Source organism: Cuculus canorus, chromosome 2 (genome assembly GCF_017976375.1).
Source record: "Cuculus canorus isolate bCucCan1 chromosome 2, bCucCan1.pri, whole genome shotgun sequence".
In the NCBI taxonomy this organism is placed as follows: Eukaryota; Metazoa; Chordata; class Aves; order Cuculiformes; family Cuculidae; genus Cuculus; species Cuculus canorus.
The window spans coordinates 93,210,643-93,228,349 of NC_071402.1; the positions used below are offsets into that span (position 1 = coordinate 93,210,643).

Consider the following 17,707-nt stretch of genomic DNA (forward strand, 5'->3'; position numbering starts at 1 on the left):
CTCAGCTGGTATGATTCAGTAGCACGCTAGGTACAAAGAAACCTGCATTTTCCCTTTTTTGGCATTCTTCGATATGTTCCTTTTTAGTAAGCTAAAAACATGTACCGCTTTGCAATTTGAGGTACCAAGCAAATAACACAGAAGATAAGCGGCAGGACAAATTACTGTCCTTTTCTCACAGAGGAACAGTTTTCATTAACATTTTCAGCCTTCACATGACAGAAAATTCATCAGTTTTTAAGCAGTGTTCTGTGGCTTTCAGAATTTTATTTAGTTTTATAAAATACAGCTGAAGAGGTATTCCCATTTACTAGGAACTGAAAACATTTTATTGATTGATAAATTGATATTCCAAGTCACATGCATTAAAAATTGCATTTGAGGTTATAACGTAATAGGAAGTGTTTCAAATGTTAAACAGTTATCAGTATTAACTGGTAGAAATAAGCCATTTCAAACTTGTTGAAATATTTCTCTCCTTTGAGTTTAAGACTATATAATAAGGAGAGAGAGACTCTCTCTTTTTACGTTGCATGTACAGGTGTGTATAACCATAGTATAAATATATATTCCCTGAAATATGTTCTTTGCTTCAGCACAGTAATTACTTAATAAAATTACTTAATAAATTAAATATTCTATTTTGGAAAAAAGGCAAGGCAAACATTCAACAGGATTTGCTACGTAATCCTTGAAATCTTTCCATAAATTTAATTTTAAGACTGTGATAGTTTGTTGGGTTTTTTGTTTTTTTTTTTTTCTAAAATAGAGCAGATAACACTTGTTCCTTTAACTAGGAACCCCAAACCAAAACGACTTGTTGATAAAATTCCTGCCTTCTCTAAACAGTCTGGTTGACTAACCATAGCAAAACCAGCTGTGCAGCACAAAGCTCAGCACAAAAGTCCTAACCAAGGAGCAGGGTAACTAAGCCCATGATAAACGTGTTTGCTGCAGCCAAACCAATCCAGCCTGTCCAGTTGCTGCACAACACAGGGCATTTAGAATTATTCGTGTAAATTCAATGAGCAACTGTACTCTTTTTAAAAAGTGATTTTGTCTGTCAGCTCACCTAGCCACACGTGAAGGTGTTTCTCGTGATAAATGAGAATTTGTTGGCCCATTTTAAGGCAGAGGATCAGGAAGAGGGGGAAATGTGTGATGTATTTGCCTACGTGCTTTTTTAAATCTAGGTAGTTCTGTTGCCCTCTCTGAAATCCTGTACATGCTGATTTTTTGGCTGCATTTGTATGTGATTGAATATGTTTATTTTTTTGAAGTGTCTAGGCAGTCTCTGTTAACAAAGTGGCTTTGGCTGCCGCTGTGGCTACCTTTACTCCAGAGCAGCAGAGTTCAGGCTGGGGCCAGCATCCCTCGTGCCAGGTCTGGGCTCTAGTAATGGGCTTTGGGTGTTGAGTTTCACTTGTGGTGTTACGTCTTTGGCCCAATGTGTGTTGTTAGCAGGTTTGTGCTGCATATCCTTTTGGTGCTTTAAAAAGCATCATCCTTAAACACGAACATTTTTGACTTGAAGAGTTGTGTGGCTGTTGAAAATGACCTCTCTTTGCGGTCTGGCCAGTCCTATCTCTTTTCTCAGTTGGAAGGCAATGTGAGATACTGTAGAGGAAGGTGCAGAAAATCTGATAAGAAATAATTACAACCTCAGAAAAATACTTTTTTCTGTAAACTGTGTGAGATTGGCCTGTTTCCTGACCCATAGAATGTCTCTCTGTCTGTCTCTAACTAATTTGTTATCCGAACATTTGGAATACTGTTTATTCTTATGGCAATAAAAACATCTGCACTTTTGCTTAAAATAACTAAGCTGTATGTCTTCCACCAGACTTCGAATTAGAGAATTAGCCAGGAATTTAACAAAGCAAACAACCTTTTATTTATTAAGGAATTTGCTGGTTCTATTTTTACGTAGATTTTTTAAAACATAGGCAATCATGATTATTTGAATACATAATTTTTTAGATTCCTATGAAAAGTCAGCTTTGGCCTTATAGCAGTACAGATTATTAGTGCCTGCAGATTGTATATGGAGTGCAAAATTGTGTACGATCCTGAGTGCAGGCAGGCGTATATAGACAGGCAGATAGACAGACACACACACACAAAGCCTGTTTTTTCAGTAATCCGAGAACCTGAAATTTTGTTGTGCTGTAGCGTCTAGGGAAAAAAAAAAAAAAAAAAGATACTCTCTAGCTGTCTGAAACTATACGCGATCAGAGCTTTTAACATAGCATTCTTTGTGTTTGGACTTGTCATCATTTAGGTATTAGTAAATACTTTCTGGCCTGGCTTTTTGTATTCAAAACCATTCCCTCATCCATTTATCTTTCATCTTCTGCTCTGTGGAATGTTCTTGTCACCAGAATACAGGGTTACAATGTAAGGAATGTTAATATCTGAATTAAATTGTCAGACGAAGTGAACTGTTTAGTGTGACAGACTACAACTGGGGACATCCTCTTTGGCCATGTTGACCCAACATTTTGCTATGCACTCTTAAAAACAACAATAACTTGTCTTCAAATTAAAACATCTATGAACTTTAAACCTGTAATATTTCATATATAAGTTCATGTATGAATGGTGTCGCATGCCTGAGTAAACATGCACAAGATAGTTATTTAATAAAGAAATCAGTAGATGGGCAGAACTTATTTCAATGGTCTGTGCTGAGAAATGAAAATGTTCATAACTTTACCAGTGAAAAGACGTAATTGTAAGTTTCATATATGTATTTTTATATATATACACACACATGCGTATATATAAACTACTTGCATTTTCTGCAGTATAAAATGAACCCCTCTGAAGATATAGTGCTTCTAGTTAGCTATGTATTACTTATAGTAGTTCTTAAGTGAGTTTCCATGGTTCTTCATTAGCTTAATCATGACTCAGTCTGTGTTTTCACTGCACCTACATTTAAGGAGTGAAAATAAATTAAAATTGTTACAATAATATCCTCCATTTGCAAACAGAATGGAAAGCTGGTTCTGTATAACTTATGCGGATTTGTTTGGTTTTTTTTTAATATCGGTGTCTGTTCTTCAACTTGATGTACATTAAGCATGGCTGGAACTCTACACGTACAGCCTGGGAATAAACTTGCTGATGCAAGGGCTGATTTACAATGTACAGGTTACCCAGGAGAGCTTAGGTATAAATAATCTCTTTAAAGAAGGAGAGGTTACTCATACTTTTTTGCTTACTGTCATTTTGTTACTTTTGGGAATGGAAGTCAAAAGCCCACAGGTTTTGGGTTTTTTTCTCATTTCTGAGGAGCTCTGGCTATTACCAGTCTGAATTTAACCCAGTAGATGTCACTGTGAGTCCTTTTTGATGATGATGAGCAGTGGACAGTAGCTGCAGCAAGACTGGAATCAGTCAAGTAAAGCCTATGAACAGACTTGGAAAGACAAGGAGATGGCACATTTGGGTATAGATGATAGCGTTGTTTCACAGTACTGTGTATATCCTTTTTAAAATTTGTTTAAATGGTTGTTGAATGGTCTATTGCAAGACCAACACAACAGGCAAAAAAGTCAAGTCTCAGCTTGTAGAAAAATAGAGGGTGTGTTGGTGACCTGATTAATTTTAAGTTTGTGATAGTATGATGACATGCTAAAAAATTTCTGCCATTATTACTGTATGTTTTTTCTTCTTGAGTTTGATGGACAATGAATAATATAGAACAGAACATTATTAAACACTTTTATGTAGATACTAGTCCATAACTGAAGATGCTTCCACAATTTGAGGTGATAAACAGTGCTTTGAATTACTCAGGTTCTAAAAGCCAATAAATTTAGTAAAATTAAATTTAGATGGGAACAGATGGCGAACAGACCAACGGATACTTAGTAAGCTGTGTCTTTAAGCTGTATAAGTAGAGCTAATAGTGATATCCATAGTTATGTAGGTAACTGTCTGTTTACTTAGTGTAAAACTTCTGCAGTTTGGTCCTTTATTTTCAGGCCTTTCTCATCATCCTGCCAGTGAAGGAATGGGCCTGATAAGTCAGGTAATGTGAGGGACTAATTGGTGATAATATTGCAATGAATAACTGTAAGTTGGGATTCTAAAAACCCTTTTTTGGGGTACTTTGCAGTGTGACAAAAAAACCCATGGTTTGTTAAAACCATGTACAGTAAGGATTCCTGTAGGAAAGAAACTTCTAAAATAAAGAACTCTAAAGAACGTAGAGAGACCTATTTACCTAATTTATAGCCTAATTTATATAATTTACCTAATTTATAGCATCACAACCTGAAAAAGCAGTTTATGGACTTACCAGCCCCAGGCATCTCACTAATGGACATACTAGAATGCTGATAAGTCCAGCTAATGCTGTTGTGCTAAATAGCTTGAAGCTTTTTCTTTCCCCGCTTTGAGGTAAAACGTCAGTATAACAGAGCCTTAGCCAACAAGTTCATCAATGCCGCAAACAAAATACAGAGCCGATTAACTAACTGAGGATTGACAACAAAATAAATGAAGGACCAAGATGGTTTTTGCCTATAATTTGCGTATGCTTACTTCAATACACAGGATTAAAATCTCAGTTTTATTAAGTGTAATTATAGCTGGCATGCGAGCAAAACCCCCAATCAAAAGTTGTGTCTGCGTTCCTATTAGATTTTCTTTCCAGCTGTTCATAGAATAATTTTTGCACAGTTCATGTCTGTAGCCAGAAGTTCCACTTTCTTCTATGAAGTCCAGTAAGAATAAAGAGCCTTGCTAAGGGTTTCAAAGAAAAGATTGCAGTTGACAGGGGATGAGAGGCATTCCCTACTCTTACAAAACCACTCTTTACCAAAATGTCTTAAGCAGTCTTTCTTTTAAGATGATGAGAGTTACAAATTTGAAAGAGAAGTAGCTCTCATAAAGCAGAACAGCATTTACTGAATAGGGTGAAACTTTTTTCCTATTTTCTTTTTTTTTTTTTGAAAACCTGTGAACTTTCATGCCAAAATCCAATTCCCCATATGCTAGTGGCCTTTAAATTTATTGCACATCCTTCATTCTAAAATTCTAACACTGCACTGCTTTACAACCTCATACAAAGTTAAACACAGAAGTAATTTTGTTTCCTTTGGAATTTGAGTCAGTTCTAGTTATATATATCAGCTACATAAGCATATGGTTATAGTTGTGCATAGTTTAGGAAGGGAAGCAAAGAATTAATTTTTCCCCAATTAAAACTGCAAGGGAACTTTAGTAGGCAGTGTACAGTTACCAAAATGGATTGGGGCCAATACTACTTGGTTAACAAGACAGTGTTTGGAAAAGTGTCTTTCACCACAAAGATTGGGTGCAGCCTCGGCTTGATGCCTTTTGTGGAAAAGACCTATAACCTGCCTGGGTCCTCTGCCACTTCACACTCCAGCATCATTTCCTCTCACAGCTCCATTGATGTACAGTAATGCTCAAGGGGATCACTGATTACAAAAGCTTGGGCACCTCTTGTTTCAGCAAACATGAACACGGGTAAAAAGGGCAGAGCAGAGTGTTCCTTTCTGCATTGCTAGAGCAAGCAAATCAGGAATGGGGTTTTTTTTCATCTGATGTTTTGAAGCGTTGCGGGGAGTAAGGGAACCACATTCATCGCTGTCACCTCACCTACAGTGCAGGCTCTGGCTCCAGGTAACCACACTTGAATGGAAGCTGGCAAATGCACAAAGGGTGGAAGTAAACAGGGGAACAATAGAGGGAAATGATATCCCACAGAGTCCTGCATGTAAGGAATCTATGTCCCACAGAGGGTTCCCTTTTCCCCTTTCCATGTCTTTATTCTAGAAGGCTGAGACGTGCAGAAAACGTATACATGAGCAGCATTTGCTAGCAAATCCTTTAGTGTTTTAGAATGTTGATTTGAAAAAAGATAGTTTCTTATTATAAATCAGGGTATTGTTTGAGCATGTTTTGCCTTGGTTTAAAAACACGAAAGATCAGTCTAATCACTCAGATAATTTCTCTTGCCAGTGGAGACAGTCATTTGTGATTGACGTTAGCTTTCATAGAAAATGTGATTCATGTGGAGAGAGAAGAAAAAAGAAAAGAAACAGTAGGATTTCACAGAAAATAGTTATGTGATGTTGGTAGAACAACCAAAGTTAAGAAGGAGTCCCAACTGAAATCCAAGACTTTGCAATGCCCCATGCATTATTTCATTATTATTTGCAGGGAAAGCCTGTGTCACCCTTTAAATGTAACACATCGAGAAGGCTTTGAGATCTGTAGAGGTTCTAACATTTTAGATGTGTTTGCTTTGCAAATTGGTGATGAAGAAATACTGTTTGTGTGAAGAAGAGAAAAGACAGAAGTATGGGGAGGAAAAAAATGTTCAATAACTCCATGTGGTTTCATTAATCCTACTTGCCGTATTTTTGGAATGGACCTTACTAAATTAATTTGTCAACTAAAATGTATTTTCGTTTTTGAACAGCTTTGTCTGTAGATGAGAATTATAAATGAAGACTATTTAAAATTCTAAATAAATATTTTTGTTAGCATCGTTCCAATGACCTGGAGGATTTGGGCTATTTTTAATAAGATTTCAGTTTAATGCCTGCTGTAGTAAATGTAGAAAATCTATAGTTTCCATATTTATTTAATGTACAAATTACTGTGTAGGCAAAGAGGGGGAAAGTCATTATAGAGGGATTTTTTTCAAAGAAGCTATTAGTCTCGTTCCTAATCGCACAGCTCATTTGAAACCGTAAGGGCTTGTAATGGGGGGTAAATTATTGAGAGGTAGCTCAATTAAACCCATTTATTTTACCTGCAGTTCAAGATGCTTGTTTTGGTTTCGGTAACCTAGCAGCCTAAAGCACTGATAGTACATTGAAATGCTTTTAAGGCTTTGATTTTTTTTTTCAGAATCGTTTATTTTGATGGTAAGTTGCCATGTAGATTTCCCTAGAACAGGATTTCTGAGATTTTTAGCTAACCAGCCATCACTGTTTTTGCAGACCCAAATTATTTTTATGCTGATATTTTTTTTGAGAGCTCTGCGGACAGATCTTAATCAAATATAAGATATTAGTGCATCCAAAGCATTTTGTCTTTTATAAAATATGATCCCAGACAGTCTGGCTTGGAATCAGATACAGCAGATGGGATTTCCTGTCTCTTTACTAAAGACGATTGGTTCTTTCCAAGTTACGATACAGAAGAAGGTGAAAAGCTGCAGTAGACCTGTGTTTTGTAGAGAAATTTACCACTGGACAGGAGGTTTGGCTTTAAGACTTGAAACTGGGAGGGCTTCTTCGTGTGCGCAAAGTTTCACGTGTAGGTAAGTTTTGATAGGATTAGGGCTTACTTGCCTCCTAGGACTTGCTGGGTGATTTGTTAATAAACTTTGCAAAACGTCAGCAAAGTGAAGAAATGTGGTAGTGTCTAATTGTGGCCTCTTCTGCCTGTTAATGAGACAGATTCCTGACTATCAGCCTCCAGTCTTTCTGTTTGCATCCTTCAAAAACCTTTGCAGCGGTGATTCATATTAGGTACAAGGACACCCACTTATGAGTCAGAACCAGCTAAAGAATATCCCAAAGTTGGCAGACCACCTTTGTATGTTGTCACTGGGAACTTAATGAACCAAGAATCTGCTCATGTCTCCCCAAGTGAAAGAATGAAGGGGTGACTTTCAGCAAATGGTTATAAATGGCTGAAAAGAATAGAGCCAAATCTAGAAGGTTAAATACAACACAGAAGACGAATGATTATGTAGGTGTATAATTTAATATGTAGCCCAGAAAATAAAAACAAAAATTAAAATATTCCCCTTTCCTTTAATGTAATGGGATGTGATTGAAAAATGCATGATGTGGTTTTTTTGATGTTTCTGATTACTCCCTCCCACCTCCTTCCCAATCGGCCCAGGACCTTCATTGGCTTACCTTCTAATTCCCACTTTTGCAGGTGAGAAGCAAAGATTTGGCTATGACCGGTCAGGATATGATGTGGAGGAGTCTGACGGTGCGGAGGAAGATGAAAATGACAATGAAGATGATGACGAAGACAGCCAGGCTGAGTCAGTCCTATCCACAACCCCCTCAGTGACAGCCAGCCCCCAGCATCACCCCTCTCGACATGGCCTGCAGGACGCTGCCAGCACGGATGAAGATATCAGACTTCCAGACTGTTTTGCTGGAGTTCACACAGACTCTATGGATGGCCTGCCAAAAGCGCTGCTGACAAAGATGACCGTCCTTAGTGAAGTGCAGTTGGTTAGCAGGACCTCCAGGTCACCAGCAGAATTCACCCATCAGGAAGCACATGAGGATAAAGCCGAGAGAGGAGTGGGTCCCCACAATGCTAGTGTGGCACTGGCAGATGTCACTCCTACATCTCCAGGTCGACAGATGTCTGTGGATTACCCCGATCCAGAAGCAGCCTTGGGCCACTCCTTAATATCAACTGCGGCTCTTACAAAGGTAGGAGTGTCTGATGGCAGGGGGAAGAGAGCAGGATTTCAAATCCTCCTTCTAAAGATGTTTTTGGAGATGTTTCAAAGATCAAAACATTTGTCCTTCCCTTCATTCTTCGAGTTGTTGGCTGATGAGTCTTTAAGAGAGCTGAAAGTAATCGAAGCACAGATGTGTAGGGCTCTAGAAACAACAATGTTGTAGGAGCACTGCTTTTCAAATTCTTAGTTTTGATTGTGTTCTCCCTGAAAGGATTAGTTGCAATGTGATTGTTTCAGCTGGTAAATTGTATTTCAAATAAGAAGAGATATAACAGATATGTAGAATGAATATACGGTGGGGTTTATGAAAGTTTTCAGAGGAAGGTGATAGAATTTAGAAGTCATTTCACTCTGAAATATGAAGATAGAATTCGTTGGTAATTCCCAAGGGAAATTAATCTAGTCCCGAAGCTTCTTGCCTTATCACTATAAAAAAAAATTGTGCAATTGCTTATCTCTTCTCCAAATATGCTTAGTAGTAGAATTAGAAAGAACACCAGATGTTCAAGGCAACTAAGAGATTGCCCTTGGACAATAACAAAAGGAGAGACGAGTGTGGAACTGAGACCTGAGTTCCCAGTGCTCTCAGTTTTTCTCCAAGCTGAAAGAACGTTTTAATTGGAAAACGATCAATTTTACCCACACCTTTTCTAGACACAGGGCTCTTCAGAGATTCTAGAAAGATGAGGTCAGTCTGTGTGCAAGGTGGCAGAGCCGTTCAGTAATTTTGGTGATAATTGTCTTTAATATTCAGCTGAGGAAGTCACAGAGGGGAACTGGCAGGTGTTAAAGCCTTTTACAATTAAGCAATGTTTTAATGGACTATAATGGGGATGGTACAACTCACATACGTGATTGACCCTAAGGATATCTCCTCCAAGTTTGAAATTCTTACTGCAGGAGTAATTACTGCCTCTCTTGAATGAATGCAGTACTTACAAATAGTATATTTATGCATTTAAAGAAAAATAAGCACCAGGAAATTCTCAAAAGCATAAACAGCAAGTAAAAATTTCATTATAGTTTAAGTAATTATTGGCTTTTTATTTCTTTGAAAATCTGAACTACTGGATTTATTTTTTACAAAATTTAAGATAGTGAACTGTTAACAAGGAGAAACAGTAAAAATTATTTCTGCATTTCATTGTTTGACATAAGTTCATTTCTGCTTGTAAGAACTGTGAATTCATGTGGCAAATGTAAATTGGAGCAATTTTGTAGTGTGACAGAGAATGAAATGTAGTTCTCTCTGATCACTGTATATACCTGCCTCAAAAGGGGCAGGACCTTAATATTTGGATTTGGGGTTTCAGTTGTTTCCAGTAGATAACAGGAAGGCATTTGACTGAGTTTACTCCCTCATCAAACAGAACCACCAGAGCCTCGAGAAAATATTCACACAATTAAAAATGTTAAAAGGTCTTCATCAATATAGCTCTCATAATTGTCTATATTAATATATATTTTTAAAAGTCATGCAAGTAATAGAAGGCAGTCATTTCTAGATTACCTCCTCCTTTCCCAGGCCAAAAGAAGTAGAAACCATGTGCCTGACAGTTAAATCTACAGTCTGTTCCTGTTGTGAATGGTTGTGGACCCCACTTCTTGCAGTTGAGACAAAGGGTCAAGACAGCTCAGGACGTCTTTATTTCCTTCAAAAGCATCCTTACCAGTTTAGCAGGATTTCTTGTGAGGTGTCAGACAAGACTTCTGAGAGACATGTTGGCTTCTTTCTCACACCCATTTTTCCATTCAGACTGGTCAGCACTGCATAGTCAATAAGTGATATTCTGCTTTAACCAATACATTTCCTGTCAGCAGTTTTGAAAAGCATTTCTGCTCACATTTTTGGGTTTGTGCCTGCTCTAGAGATTTCTTGAGAGTGTGGTCAAAGCTATAGAATTAACCATTTATGACTATATAAACCAAATAAGGTTGCATTATTTTTATATTATGAATATGTCTGATACTAAAAGATATCATGAGATAGCAATTGCAGTTTAAGACTTTGGAGATTTTATACTGGGAGTTGCCAGCCTTGGTCAGTAACACAAGCTGTATGGGAAGAAAAGGGAGCATATAAATGTGATTATTGGTCTAGGTTTGAGCACCAAACCACATTGAGCTGAGGCAGCAGTGGATGTGGGTCTCATGTTTCACTGCAGTATCTGCCTGTCACCTCCACTTCTGTGGGCGTTGTAGTTATCATCTATCTCATGTCATTGTTTGTCACTCATCTTCCACATTAGAAGCGCCTACAGACAAATGTGCCATGATGCTGCCTTTGCCTGCCAGAGGCTGTAATGGCTCCAGAAGAACCTGATGCATCAAAAATCCAGTTTATGCTTATTTAACCTTCTTGCCCGAGGTCATTTCCACAGAAAACAGTTCTACAAAGCCTTCTTCCTCCTTAAAAAACACATACAAAAGATATTCTGCGATGTTTTCAAGTACTAGGGTTCAAGAGAAATTAAGCAGGATAAATAGGAGAGGAAAATTCAATTAGTGGTCGAGGAAGGAGTTGGAAAAAGAAAAGAAGGAAATTAGTTCATTATTGAAGCTGGGCAGTATATACTCTGAACCAGTTAGTTGTTTTCTCTTAAAAGGGAATGTGGGAAGCACTCCCACCTACCTCGCACTTTCATTTCACTCAAGGATAGCAGTGGCTGCCGCATTAACATGCCTGTGTTGTTCTCTCCCAGAGCACACCGTCTGTCAGCTCTCCCTCCTCGTCGGCGGACCACAGCATGCAGACGACAGCTCCATCACCCTATGCCGAAATCCCAGAGGAGAAGCTGTCTGGGTGCCCACAGCATGCTGCCGAGCTGAGGACACCCCAGACTCACCTCTTCAGCCATCTCCCCCTGCACTCGCAGCGGCAAGCCAAGGCACCCTATGGCACGGTACCAGTTGGGGGGATTCAGGTAGTCCCTGCTGGCTTGGCCACCTACTCCACCTTTGTTCCCATCCAGGCGGGGCCGATGCAGCTCACTATCCCTGCTGTTAGTGTGATTCACAGAACTACCAGCGCCCTCGGCGAGACAGGCAGTGCAGCCACCGGCACCACTGTCAGTCCCATGGGAGTCGCTGAAGTGAACAGCGTTGTGCCATGCATTCCCATAGGCCAAGTGAGCATGCCGGGCATCCAGGGTCTCGGCACGCCCAGCCTGCAGCCTCTTCCACCGCTGGGCATGGAGACAGTGAACATCTTGGGCCTTGCAAACACGAACATCACCCCACAGATTCGTCCTTCAGGGATTACACTGAACGCCGTGGGTCTTCAGGTCCTGACTGCTGGTGCAGCCCCACAGGGCAACCCTAGCCCACAGGCTCGCATCCCAGGCTTGCAGATACTGAACATCGCCCTGCCGACCCTCATCCCCTCCATCAGCCCCATCAGCACTGATGGGCAAGTAGCCTCTGAGGCACCCACATCAAGCAGCAAAGCCTGCGATGCCCAGCCAGAGCCGGCTCCTGCCAGCTTCCCTGCAGCTGAGGTTGGCCAAGCTGGCAGGTCCACTTCTCCTCAGGCAGCAGCCGGCAGCCAGCAGTACAGCGGGAAGAGCTATCCTGAGCCCACCCCGCTGACTGACTATGAACGATCCAATGGTCCCGGAAAAGCAGATCCCGAAAAGACTGACCTCATGAACCCCACCAAGCCAAAGCGCGATGTCCCTTCCCTCCAGGTGAAGAGGGCTGCTCCAGCAGAGCCCTGCTCCAAGACAAATCCTGATGCGTTAACCAAGTCCCCAGTCCACCGAACTGTCTCCCCAGACAGACAGGTACACAGGCCAGCCACCTTGCCCCGGCGGCAAAACACAGTGCAGTTTAGTGATGGCAGCAGTGACGATGAGGATAGACTTGTAATAGCAACCTAGTTTTTTGTTTCTCATTGTGTTTTTATTTTGGGTTCTGGTTTTTTTATAACACCTGCAGGTTTCTTTGCAAACCTTACTTTCCTTAAAGCACATTTTTCTGACACCAACCCATTACTAATCTTTGTGCAATCATGAACTCTTGACCAATAATTGTTGTTTCTTGTCAGCTCCAGCCATTTTTGTACATGTTGTATAGACAATTGTGCCTTTTTCAAGTTTTATGTTTAGAAACCTGTACAGATTGTTGATATATATATAAAATATATATATATAATATGTATATTAAAACCAGGTAGTTGCTTGTGTTTAGTAAGTAAACATCCTATGTCAGATAAATAAAAGATTAAATTATATGTTGCACTGTTAAATGTAAATTTTTATGGCTGTGGGACAAAGTTTCTGTGTACAGATCTGGTATGTAAAACTCCATATTTATTGTATCCATATTAGTCTTGGAAAAGGGTCTGTCCATCCTTCTTGTGTAAGACAGTAGCTTTACACTTAAAAGAGAAATACAGTATCTGTGTTATGAAATATTACAGTAAAATTTTGTTTACTGACTTTACCATTGCTTATGTTGTGCCTTCTTGATGCAGCCTGGTAGCTGGAGAGGTGCCTGACTTGTTCCTCTTAGTACCCTTCCAGCTCCATTCCAGCCTGAAAGGATCTGGTGATGGTGTGTGCCTCCATGGTTTCACCTGCCATGAAAGAAAGCGTATACTGTTCAGGCTTATTTGGAGCAAACCCTTCCATTTCAAAAACATCTGGTGACGGCGAAATGGGGAGGGAATCCTTCAGCTTTTTGTAGAGCAAGCATCCATCCACCTTGTGTTTTTTCACCCTTCCTAACTAAAATTTGAAGAGTTCCCTGAGGAAAAATATCAAAAGGGTCAAGATGAAATATTTTTTTATATGTAACCTTGAAATTTAAAGCCACTTTTTATTGACATTAAAATGTTGTTAAGCAAGAAAGGAATAATTCTTTGTGTGTTATTCATTGCAAAATCTGCTATACAGTTGGTGAAAAGGTTGCTGCTCTAATGAGGATTTGGCATTACTAATTACCATCAGCTTCTTATGAGACTTTATTTCAGGTGATCATTTACAGCTAGACAAAGCTAATTTCTCCCTAAATAAGGCTTTGTCTTCTTCATGCAGGGAAAAAAAGGGACTAGAGGTACGTCTTAAACATACAATTAATGTAACAAACTTATTATTGTGGGCCTACAAGGCATGGATGGATCCCAGAATAATGAAATTTAATAAAATTCTGTTTGCACACGGTGAAAACAAGTTAGCATTACAAATGACTACTGCAGGAGACAAGTCTCATATGGCTACACATTTCTGAAAGTTTCAGATCGACTTAGGATTCATGCTGTAATTTTTAAATAGAGTTGGGTTTCTGTTGTGTCCTTGTATCACATTGTTATAGAAGTTCATAAAACTATTTTAACCACCAAATTTCAGTAGAAAACTGGAAGGTGTAAATTAGAAGCCTGATCACCTTTATGGAAAGAAAAAGAATGGGCACATTTAAAACAACTAGAAGAAAAGGGTGGGAAGCAAATCTTGAAACCAAAATTGGGAGTGAACCTGAAATGTGAGCTGGGCTGCATTGTTCACACTTTACCTCCTGCACCAAGCTTAAAGAAGTAATTCATAACCTTGTATTTCTCGTATTCAAGAAAAGCAATATCCTAGATCCATTTTTAACTTTACATCAGCTTTTGTACTATACTCAAATTGTACTCATTACATTATTCCATTACAGGGTGTTGTAAAACTGTAGGCGATGTTGAGTGAGCTTTATTAACTTTCAGACAGAGCACTTCAGTACCAGAAAATCATTTATATTACTGTGATTATCAGCCAATTGTACTAATCCAGCAATTAGAAATGCATGTACTAGAAAGCAGAAATAACTCGGCTCAGACATGACTGTTGGTATAATTCCAGAGCCTCACTGAAGGCCTGAGCACCTGAACACAAAGCACCCTTAACTCACGTTGAACTTAATGAGAGTTAAGAGTACTCTGAACCCCACAGTATTAGACTTCAAATTTGTGTCTTATGTGCAACCGCCGTGTAAAATGTCGCTGTGCATTTGTGTGTTCTTTTTATAGACACATAGTGATGTCAACATATATCATTATCATTTATACTGAATATTTGAAATCACCTGAACCAGACAAAGTTAGAAAAGAAAACATTGCTGCATTACATATGCTTTGAGAGCCTGGAACTTTTGCTAGTAGGTAAAGGTTTATTGCTAATGAACTCAAGAAATTTTGCATTAGTTTTAGCTTCATTAAAATGGACCCTAGCACTACACTAGTTGATCTGAGCATATTTGTCTACAGCAGGGCAAACAGAAAGATGACTGGATCAAATAGGTTTACAGCAAAATAAAACTGCCTCCCAAGATTTTGAATGCTATGGTAAGCATTACTATTTCTCTGAATTTTATAAGGAAGCGGTGAGTAAGAAATTGCTGTTCCACATGCCCTGAAGTACTGATTTTGCTAACAGTTTAGCAGCTCCAGAGATTTACTGTATACACATCTTAAATATTTACTCAACTAGCAATTTGTGGTGTGATCATGTTCTAAGGATTAATTCCAGGAAGACATTAATTTAACAGAAAATTCAGCCTGGTGAATCAGGCAATCTACATGTGTCTCTCTTCTATTCTAGGTGAATAGAGTCATCTAGATGAAAACATCAAGGTCAAAATGTGGAAGCAGTATTTTGAAGAAGAATAATGACAAGGCAACAGATAAGTCAATGTCATAAAGAGGAATGTTAAGATGTGTGTCATTTGGTAAGTTAACAGCAAGACAATAGAGGGGAAGGACCAACGGAATGGGAACCGATCGATAGCGAGCAATCATCATGCTTAGCCAGGCAAAGCAGATGAGCCATATTTGAAGCAGAATCCCCACTAACAATGAAAACATTAGTGGGTAGTTGCAGATGTATCTAACCGTGTTCAAGTGGACTTGGGAGGAAGATCAAAGGAACTCAACTCTTCTAGAAAAAAGGTAGATGTTTGTGGTCCCCAGCATTATACTGTTTCCCTTCCAAGGTACTCATGTTTCCAAATGGATATTCCTTGAGGTGCCCCTACAACTTGTGCAACAGGAGAAAAACACAAATAAGTGTGTGGCCAGATCTGAGGGGAGGCTAAACTCCAGACCTCACCTCTGCTACTGCTTCATTTTAATCATGTGTGTAACCAACGTCTATACTATGCGTCAGCATAAATGGATGTCCTGCATCAGCACAAACCTGTGACCACAGTTAGCAATTATGTTTTCATTCTGAATTAATTATTTTTATTTTTAGTTGTGTTTTATCTTTACTCTCTTGTTGAGAGTCATTAGCGATGGGGCAATTGCACTCCCCTTGCCACAAGGTTCCTTCTGTTCTCCTCAGTAGCAAACATCTGAGAGATTTGCCTCTGCAGGATTAGGCTGCTCTTCTGATGGTGTAAATTATCACAGCTGAAATGGAGTAAATAGCACCAGGGCTGTTTACTCAGGGATCAATTTTTAACAACCCTGTCAGACACCTCCTGGCAAATCCAGCACAGCTGTTTAAACATTAAAAGGCTAGGGCAAGTGTGGCTTCTCAGTGCACCCAGGCACAGCCTGGCATCTTCAGACAATTTTGTCAAGAGGGTGTAAGCAGGTGCTAACTAAAGGCTGAGTACAAATAAAGCTACATTAAGGGCATAGCATGATCAGCTTCTGTGAGACCCACACAGATGCTTCCTTCTTACCTGCCTAAAGCCCTCACTAGAAGAAGAATCAGCCTGTAGCTCTTCCCTTTCAACTTGGACCTCAATTGATTTCTCATTCCAATGAATGGTGTTTGCTGGTGAAGTGGGTAACTTTGAAGGCAGCGTGTTCCCCTGCTGACCGTATAAAAATACTGAGTTTGGAATGTATACATTAATAATGTGTCTGTGTTCCTTGTTTAGGCTTTAATAAGCTACTGCATGACCTGCATGTCACGTCTTAGGACAAGACCTAAACCAGAGGAAGCCCCTTTTACTGTGACCGGCCTCATATCTCTTGATCAGTAGCATTACATCCTCAGACGCAACTACCAATTTCTCGGCCATTACTGAAATAAAACAAACTTAGTAGGTTCAGGGATGCCCAGCCCTTTGTTGATTACTGCTCCTGTTCACACTCTTGCTCCTTTCACTTCTCAAGCAGCTTGCTGTAGCTTTTGGTTACTTGGAATTATACTCTGAGGCTGGAGCAGCCCATAGTTGGTCCGTATCAAATAGCCCCCAACAGAAAGTCTGACAGCAGTGTTCTGCATACAAGCAAATTCAAATGCCCATCACATGTGTTTCATCTCAGACAACGTACTTAGGCTGAACACAGCCTGGCCTAACCCAAACCCAAAGATTTACCATAAAACAAACACAAAGTATGCTTTTCACTTAGCTAAACATTCTGTATGCGTTCCTCACAAACAGATTTGTCTCGCCTTGAGTTTACCAACGTGTATGTTAGACAGAATGTAAAATTAATTTGTCACTATATAGCTTATTCCAGAAGTCCTCATTTTCTTTGCAAGATAATCCTCACTAAGGTTTTATAAACACTTTAGGTTGCACCTGTAAACTGCCTTTCAAACATGTTTAACATGGGGATGGTTTCACCAAAACAGAATAAAAAATGCTCGGTTTTAGCATGAACATCTTGCCAAAAGCCAGGGAAACCAAAAAATCTACAAGTAAGAGTTATTGCTCAAGAGGGCCTCAGCTGATATATCTGCCAGACCACTGCTTCTGTAGCTTTTGAAAGATCTGAGACAAGTTATATCTCCTAGCAGGGAATCCTTACTTTGCTTTCATGGTTTATAACTTGAGCAATAGGTGTCATCCATCTTAGGTGACTGTTGTAGTCAGTCTGTAGTTATGAGTGTTAAATTATTAATATCTTAAAAAAAATGTGGCTAGAATTGTCTTTCCATGTCTTAAGGACTTTACCTTTGTAAGGAGTCTCACCAGCTATGGGTGGCCATTTTTAATGATATTTAAAATACCAGAGACTTACACCACACAGAAACCTTTTATGGCTTATACCTTTAAGGATGAGACCACTGTCTTAGGTCTAGACACTGAATTGCTGACTCAGGATAAAACCAACGTACTTTAAAATACTTCAAATTGGTTATTAGGTAATTTTATGTGGAATGTCTGTAGGTGGATGAGCAAACAGCAAGGATAGAACAGCATCTAATTAATTGATTTGATGTTCATGTTTCATTCCAGAAATGTTCATTAAAAAAAAAAAAACAACAAAAACCCCAAATCAAC

The 17,707-nt window shown here is 39.3% G+C and overlaps 1 protein-coding gene across 6 annotated transcripts in view; it reads left to right on the forward strand.

Annotated features, from left to right (window-relative positions):
• Positions 1-12,931, forward strand: part of HIVEP1 (HIVEP zinc finger 1) — a 118,506-nt gene extending 105,575 nt beyond the window's left edge. For all 6 annotated transcript variants that reach the window (XM_054058179.1, XM_054058177.1, XM_054058178.1 and 3 more), the window contains 2 exons: positions 7,942-8,456; positions 11,191-12,931. In XM_054058179.1, the coding sequence (XP_053914154.1) occupies positions 7,942-8,456; positions 11,191-12,366 (1,691 nt within the window). In that variant the 3' untranslated portion in view covers positions 12,367-12,931. The remainder of the gene's footprint in view (positions 1-7,941; positions 8,457-11,190) is intronic.
• The last annotated feature ends 4,776 nt before the right edge of the window (positions 12,932-17,707 follow it).